General features: G+C 34.6%; 1 protein-coding gene across 1 annotated transcript; it reads right to left on the reverse strand.

The window, feature by feature from the left end:
- Positions 1 to 484: 484 nt before the first annotated feature.
- Positions 485 to 1,732, reverse strand: LOC121146244 (membrane cofactor protein-like). Its single transcript, XM_040965647.1, has one exon. The coding sequence runs from the start codon at positions 1,730 to 1,732 to the stop codon at positions 485 to 487; it is 1,248 nt and encodes a 415-aa protein (XP_040821581.1).
- Between the last annotated feature and the right edge of the window lie 7,405 nt (positions 1,733 to 9,137).

A 9,137-nucleotide genomic window follows, 5' to 3' on the forward strand; every position in this document is an offset into this window, starting at 1 on the left:
CATAAGCTGCATGGGAAGGTTGGTGAAGGAATGGACTTTCATAAGTGACAATAATTTTTTTTAATTAGACTTATTCCAGAATCACTTTATTTGCTTCTGGATTTCTCAGAATCCCAACATTTTAGAAAATAAATTTGTTAATATTACTACAAATGCAGATGCTTGTTGACTTGACCTAACAATGCAATGCAATTTGATTACCGAGGATATATTTTCATAATCAGATTCAATCCCAGTTGAAGAAGAATCCATGAATATTGGCAACATTTCAGAAATCTTAACATTTAGCATTATATCTAACAAGAAATAGAAAATGACTATTGCATATTTGAAGATTTTGACAGAATTCAAAAGACATGACAGAACAGTTGTTGAAACCATTTGTTTTCTCTGCAAACATTATGAATTTATTTTGGCAAGTGGTATATTCTCTTTTAACTTATTTTCATCTTGCATTGAAGATCTTTTCACAGGTAAACAATAATTACTGCAATTCCGATACAGTAATAATCAAAGTAATCACATATCCAAGGACAACCCCAAAGTGAGGCAGTTCTGCACAGGGACAAGCATTCAGAGAGACAGTAGATATTTGAGATGTTCCTCTGGAGGGAATCACATCTGAAGGCCTCACAGTTTGACGAGTATCATGTGTAGTACACAAAGGTCGAGATTTTGCCACGAAAAGCGATTGTCGTTTAAGACACCTCGGAATTGATGGCTGCCAAGCATTGTTCTCATCACAGGTAATCAACGAGTTGCCATGAAGGTAAAATCCCTGGTTGCATTCAAATGTAACCTGTGCCTTGTAGTAAAATTTTTTCCCAAATCCTGATGTCTGCCTTCCATTTAGAAGTCCTGGTTGTGGACATTTGACCACTTTACACTGAGGAGGGTCACTACTCCATTTTCCACTGCCAGCACAATGAAGCTGACTCTCTCCAACAAGTGAAAATTCATCTGGTCCCGATGCTTTATGGCAATGATAAGTTACTACTGAAAGGTACTCAAATACTTCCCTGCCAACTGCATTGTGTGTTCCATTTGCTATGTCTGGCGGTGGTGCACACACAATTTTTTCACAATGTGGAGGACTATTACTCCAATGCACATCTGACCCAGTAAGCTGACAATGCAGAATTCTCGCACCAATTAAATGAAACCCATCATGACAAACAAATTCAATCTGGTTACCGAACTCATAGCTTCCATTTATGAGGTTAACTACACCATTTGGAATATCGTCTTGCCTTCTACATGACTTTTTGTAGCAAGTATCTTTTGCGATCTGTGACCATTGCTGGTTCTGTCCACAAGTGACAAATTTGGGCTTAGGAGGTCGATACAGGTATCCCGGATTACAGGTATAATTTACTCGTTCCCCCACATCATAAGAGGGCTTAACGTTACCAGTGGGCTTCATATTTTCAACTCTTGGTGGTTCACCGCAGGTTTCAGAGGATGGCAAGATGACCAGGGTCAGCAGAAGAATGATGAGAAACCACTGGGAAGCAGCGGGGTTCGGGCTGAGGTGAGCAGGCCTGATGTGTGGTCTGGAAGAAGCTGCCATTTTCCCGGAGAAGGGCGGGGACTCTGACAGCCAATCATGCTGCGGCCCACCCTGGTCTGGTGATGAGACGCAACAATCAATCTGCACAGTGGCTAAATGTCGGGGATCAAAGGGCGTGTGGGTGTGGTCTTGGCAGTACACAGGACATAAATCACTAACCATATTTTAGACGAATTGACAGCTGGCATGACTTAGGTACTGGCAATGAAGTGTCACTACAAATGCATTCCCAACTGATACAATTGGATCACTTAACTGAAACTAAGGCATTTTTTTGTGCATAAAAAATCTTCTTGACAAGTATTTCTATTAGTCATTTTCTTATTTTTCCCACGAGCAAGGAGTCATTTCGAAGATTCAGGAATGTTCATGTAAATTGGGAAAAAATATGAAGAATGAAGACATACACTAACAGATGTTTTAATAAGTAGTATTTCTTGGGAGAACCTCAGGGAACGAACTCCATTAGGGACCCTTTAAATAGCTCTATGCGATAATCCCGGAATGAGTCTATAAAGGTTAGTATTGATGCATTTATTAAAATTGACTTCCGATGTTTCTGGGGGTTTATCAACTTCCTTACGCTTGTAGGAACAGCTTCCTTGCAGGCAGATATGACAGTAAGAATGCAATCCGATGTGTATAATTGTCATTGCGATGAAAAAGTATGCTCTAGTGCCAGTGTTGAGGTTTGGCGGGATAAAACTATCACCTTGGTTTGGGTACAGGCTGTGCTCCAGCTGCCCCACTTCCAACCCAGCTCCCTTAGAATGGCAGAAGTGCTTGTTTCCTTGTACCTACATGGGGGACTCCGAAGAATTTCCTGACTCCTGGCTGAAGCCTAATCTAGTCCAATCATCCTGGGGACTTGGTGAGTGGTCCAGGGGATTGAAGATCTCCCTGTCTCTACCTCTCCGTGTATAATGGTGTCTTTCAGATAAATTTCTATTTGAAAACAACACAAAACATAAAAGAATTTTGTATATCATGGTGACTAAAGCACTTAAATTTGTAAAGCAATCAATGACAAGACACTGATGTCATCTATTACAATTTACCACATTTCGGTTTTATAGTATAATTCTTAGGCTTACATATTATGTACTGAAGATTGCTGATCCCTGTAGGGCAAACAAGCTGTGTTAATTCCAGAGGTAGTGTGTACTTCTGAAACTTTTCCTTTCCCATTTCTACCACAATTCTTTCAAGAAGACAAAGCACCTGGATATTTTATTTCGAAAGACATTTGGAATGCATGTTCTCACTGAAAAAAAAAAGCATTCTGCGTTAGAAAACAACCTGAAATGTGACTGAAATAGGTTGTCTTATCAGTTTCACTCTGGGGTGGTCTATCTTTGTGCTTCAAGTCATAGATTTAAAAGTTCCATTTATTTATGCTCACTTTCACCTTGTCTGATTTTCATACTCACTTTTCATACACATACATAGTCTCATTTATTTGTAGTATCAAACTAGAAATTTTATCTTTCATATGTGTTTCTGTATCCCTGCTTTATTAACAATTTTGGAAAAAAAGAAAAAAGAAGAGAACACGAAAGAGAAGGGAGGAATGGAAACGATGGAAGGATGAGAAAACGAGGGGAAAGGAACAGCAGTGCAGGTGAGGAGTCAGAGGGAGGTGAGGATGTTGTACACTGATAACTAATCAGTCACAATTTAGCACATAAAACTAACATCTACTTTCACCACTTACAAATGTTCTTGTCATTTGCACTAAATACATATCCCCACATCCAAACAGCCTTTTAAAACTTGTATTTCAACTTGCTGATGCCCTTTCAAGGTCAATACCGTTGCATGTCATATAATGAATTTATCCACTTGCATACTTCACAGAGTTCAAAGTTCATAATCTACCCAAATACACATACTCCTTGTTTGCCTCGTTTTTTTCTCCCCTGGTTGCATTTTATCAAGAGAATTTGCTTCATAATCTGTGTTTAGCCTCAGTGAAAAAATGCAGCCATTTAGACAATTCTCTATCATCTTTTTTTTCTATATTTAGCTGTACTAATTTCTTAAACAAGAATTCTAAGGATACTAAATATAAAGCAATATTTCTTTGACTCAAAATCTACCTGCTCTTTGAAATTCAAATGTCCTTAAAGAACATCCAAAATGTGTCCCGCTATTTCCAATGACTGATTCATGTTTACGCTGAAGGTTTTTCAGTCCGTGAAAGTTGTTATTGTCTTGTTTTTCCGTAACAAAGTTATTGAGGCATAGTAAATAAAATTTTCTTTATTTGTGGTTTAAAACCTGACATACCGCCACAGTGAGTTATTTATGAAAATCAAACCGATTAATGTATACATTATCACAGAATTACCTATTTTTAATTGTTCTGTTGTAAAAATGCTGAAGTTCTATTCTTTACTGAATTTCAGGAATACACCCTTTTAAAACGAAAGTTACTATCTTGTGTATTGAGTCTGTAAAACTTGTTCATCCAATATATTTTGACCATATTTTTCTCCATTTCTTACAAACACCAGGAAACAACAATTTTCTGCTTTTATGAGTTGAATTTTAACTTTTCACATATACTTAAAATAGCATTTTTTTGTGTATAACATTTTTTATCATACCTTTCCACATCCACCCATGTTTTTGTAAATTAAAGAATTGTGTTTCTTGTTTAAGGAATGACAGAGAATTCACATAGGCATATTCATCTATATCACATTTTCTTTGTTAATTTCATCTAAAATAGAGACGTGTTGATTCCATATTTCAGTTATTGTGAATCATGCTACAAGAAACTTAATAGTGCAGGTATCCATTTGACATACAGATTTTGTTTTCTTTTGACATGTGTTACAAGATTTTTGGATCATCATATGGAAATATTTTAATTTTAATGTATTTCTATAATTTTGTGGTTATAACATTTTACATTCCCCATCAATTGTTATCTTTTATGTTTCTAAAAACTGGTAACAAACAAGAAGAGACTGTAATTCTGATTTGTATTTTGATGACCTTGAGAATGTTTTCATATATTCTGTGACCATTCATCTCTATTTTTTTTTTTAACAATTCCTGTCTTAGATTATTTGTTTTTGGTTGGTCTATTTTCTTGCTATTGAAGTATTTGATTACATTTTATATTGAACGTAATAACCCATTTTCATGTATGGTTTGTGGATGTTTCATTTTATATAGTTTTCCATTCTATTGGTTGTTTACTTTCTTTTGAAGAAGCTTCTTAGTTTGATATAATCACCACTAAAATCCAAAACTTTCTGTATTGGTTCTATCTTTTGTTGCTGTGCTTCAGGGGTCATATGAAAAACATCACATAAAAAAGCATCATTGGACCCGGCACGGTGGCCTAACAGCTACTAAAGTCCTCACTTTGAACAGGCCATGATCCCATATGAGCACCGGTCTAATCCTGGCAGCTCCACTTCCCATCCAGCTGCCTGCCTGTGGCCTGAGAAAGCAGTAGAGGACGGCCCAAAGCCTTGGGACCCTGCACCCGTGTGGGAGACCTGGAGAAAGTTCCTGGCTCCTGACTTCGAATTGGCACAGCACCAGCCGTTGCGGTCACTTGGGGAATGAATCATCAGATGGAAGATCTTTCTCTCTGTCTCTCCTCCTATTTGTATATCTGACTTCCCAATTAAAAAAAAAAAAAACTAATCTAAAAAAAAATCTGACTTCCCAATTTAAAAAAAATCTAAAAAAAATAATTGCTACTTAGACTAATGTGAAGAGAAATTTATCTGTTTTTTTTTTCCTTTAGCTGTCTCATGTCATCTAGTCTTTATTTCAGTTTGTGTGACAAATAAAGCTTTGTCCATCTCAATATGTTGTGAGATAAAACTCTGATTTCATTATTTTTTTTAATGATGAAGAAAGTTTTGCATTACTTATTTATGTATTCATTTATTTTATGAGACAGTTCCATATTCTCTGGGATTTCTTCTATTTCTCCCCTGAGATCCCCTCCCTTCCACTGATTTCTCCTATATTTTTACAATGGTATAGTCCTCCATAAACAATCATAAGTCCATCATTACGCTGGTTAAATGTATCCTGACGCTGTAGGTATGGGGGATGGCAAGAGTCCAGCATCATGTTGTCAAGTACATTTATCAGTTTCTTTGGGAGTCTGTTTGCATTCATCATAATGTAGATATTCAGATTTCTGAAGAATTCCGATGCTTTCTGCAATGTTTTTCTTTGGCATATTTATTAAAATTAAACTAATTGTAAAATGCTCAGTAATTCTGGGCTTTTCCTTGTTTTTTGCTGATTAACAGCTGTTACACATTTTGATTGCTGTAACTTTGAACTGTATTTTGAAATCAGATGGTGGAATATATCCAGCTGTACCCAAGACTACTTTTGCTTTTTTGGACTCTTTTGTGGTTCCATATGAATTTTATATAAGTATTAGTTTGAGCCTATAGATTGCTTCAGGCATTATTTCAATGTTTCTTCTTATCTGTGAGCAAGAAACAAACATCATTCTACCCTGTCTTCTATTTCCTCCTTTATCTTTTTCTAATATTTTGTTCTTATCTCTCATATTCATCTCTAAATACATATTTTGTGCTTTTATATTTTTGTAAAAGGGATGATTTCTGTATGTTATTTTATGATAGTAGTCTATAGCTTTGAATCTGGCTATGCTAGTTTTTTGTAAAGACTGAGCACCTATGAATTCATTCATTGATTATCATAGTTTTTTCACATAGTTTATGAATTTTCAGTATATTAGTTCATGCCATCTGTAGTTGGATGATTTTACATCTGACTTCTCTGGATATGATTTCAAGTAATGTTGAATAGAAGTTGCAACAGTGAGCATCCTTTTATTTTCATTTCTCATCTCAATGTAGATTTTCTCCATTAATTATAGAGAATAGTATTAGCTGTAACTTTATCATATAAGAACTTTATTTGTATTGAAGTTTATTTCTTTTATAAGTAATTTAAGACATTGTGGTAGGAATGAGTGCTGATGTTTGTGGGACACTCATTTTCACCAGTCAATGTTATCATGGTTTCATTATTAATCCTATAAACACAATGCTCCACAAAGAAAGTTTAATGTTGAACAATTCCTGCAGCTCAAGAACAATTCTAGTAGGATCACGATTAATGATCCTTTGAAGTACAGGGGAATCTGGCTTGCCAATGTTTTTTGGGAGTTTTCCATTTGTCCTATTCAGAGTTATCACGCTAGACTGTTCTTTCCTTGTAATTTGTCATCAAACTTTAATATTATGATAATGCTGACCATTGAAAAAGAGTATGAAAATATTTCTTCTGATTAATTTGTTGAAGAAGAACTTGTTAGGGTGTGTGTGTTGAATTTTCAAATTTTTAGTTTAACTCAGTTAATAAAGACATCAGTTGCTGGGATGTTATTTGTTGAGTGATGGTTAGATGCTGATTGGGTCTTCCTGCTCGTCATTGATCTGCTTGTAATTTCCGATTGTCACAGTTCAAATGGGAAGACTTCATGGATTTAGAAATTTATCATTTCTTTTATGTTACACAGTTTCTGGCATAGTATTTCTCATTGTTGTTTCTTATAATGCTGTATTATCCATGGTAATGTCTAATTTTTTATTTTTTTTCAGTCACTTTTTCTAAATCAATTTAACCTCTCCTGTCTTCATTACATTTGTTGTTATTTAAGTCATAATTTACATAATGCATATTGCTTTTATTTTACATATTATTTTATCTATACTTATTTATAATACATTTGTCTTTTAAATCTTATTCTGGAGTTAAAACTTTTTTGCTCATAAACTTTACTGTTATATTGTTAACTGAAAAACAGTCTTCAATTCTTTAAGTTTATTTATATATTGTGTGCATTTTTAGGTTCTTATAGTTTTTAACAATTTGTCCTATTGATTGCATATTAAATATCCTATACACCTACACTATTCTTCTTTAAAACAGACATTAATAACATATCTGTGGGAAATACAAGGGTAATGAAAATTACAAAGTGGGAAAAGAAGGACCTATTACTTTGTACATGTTATAATATGGTTTATAACTCTATTTCAAAATGTAAATGGTATTTTATGCTTCTTCCTTTGCACAAAACAAATATTGAAAACTACAAAAAACACATACATATGATCATTACTCTTGCTACAGATGAAATAAGGGCAAAGAAAAAGGAGATTGATTCCCCGTGATAGGAAGCAACTAGTTCATAACTAGAGAGTTATGAACACTCTGCTCACAGAAAGAGTGAGTTGGAATTGAAACTGTGAAAGAAACTCAAGGTAGTAGAGAAGAGAAAATGGAACTGGGGCTGTAATGGAATTCTACAAGGAATGTTAATGACTTTAGAACTATCTTTGTAGTGTCTGATGATCATGTAGTGGAAGCTCTGCTTCTTCATAAGGCAGATGAACAAATCACAATCAGAATAATAAATCATATCCCTGCTTGGGGGATCTTGTTACCAGGAAATTGCTATACAGTGCATGAAGTACAGGACAATGTAATTATGATAACTGCTGGGATTATTTGTAGAAGGACTACTAAGAGAATGAAGTCCTTTGGGAAAGGGAAACAATATGAATGCAAGTGTTTGCATTCATAGGGAGACTCCTAGTCTTAATGAGGAGACCTGTAGTAAGGACTATGATCGGAGACAATGGAGTGTGCTTAGGAAATGGAGAATTGGAGGGACCATGGTATCATTTGCTGAGGCCTTGAATTAAAGATTGGCTTAGGCATGCAGCATCCATTTGCGATTACTGTTCTCCAAGAGTCTGAACATTTCTGAAATTCTAGTGTGTTCTTATTTCTTCCTACAGAAGTTGTCTGTATCATTTGAATCATAAGTTACTCTTGGTGAAAACATTTTTTAGATCATTAGTGAATTTCTGCCCACTTAAATCTACTCGCTTAGAAAACTTACACTTCAAGTCTTTATGTATTAATTATTTTGTAGGCATTAGAAAGAAGTTTTTTTCTCATAAATTTGCCTTATTTTAGTTAAAAATATTGTATTTTTACCCATGTTACCAGAATTTCTATTTAATATTTTATAACCTTTGTTTTTGTTGTATTATATTATGTTTATATAAAATGAGAAAATTCATGCAGCTTTTGTATGCAGTTAAAAAACAAAGTTGTTGCCCAACTACATTCTCACCCTCACTATCATCCTTCATCATCCTTGTTTTCTTCTTTTTAGTATATTTTTACAATGACATGCTTTCAACCTAGTGAAGAATTCACTAAAACTCAAGTGTGAGGACAAGGACTACAATCAGCTAATCAGATCTAAAAATCTTTGTTTCACTCATAAGCATTACATTTTTTGCACTCTATATTCATTATGCCGTATCAGGTGACATTGTAGTTTTTTTTGTGTCAGTTTTGTTGTAAAAGCAGATTTACCCACCCTTATGACAGAGTAGTATTCCATTGTGTATACATACTAGGATTTTTTTTTAAGTCCAGTCATCAATTAATGAAAATCTTGCTTGATTATATATCTTAGTCAATGAGATGCTGAGATGCTGAAATCACGGGTTTATAGATAATGCTTTCA

Source organism: Ochotona curzoniae, unplaced genomic scaffold (genome assembly GCF_017591425.1).
Source record: "Ochotona curzoniae isolate NIBS_2020 unplaced genomic scaffold, NIBS_Ocur_1.0 scaffold_3890, whole genome shotgun sequence".
Taxonomy (NCBI): domain Eukaryota; kingdom Metazoa; phylum Chordata; class Mammalia; order Lagomorpha; family Ochotonidae; genus Ochotona; species Ochotona curzoniae.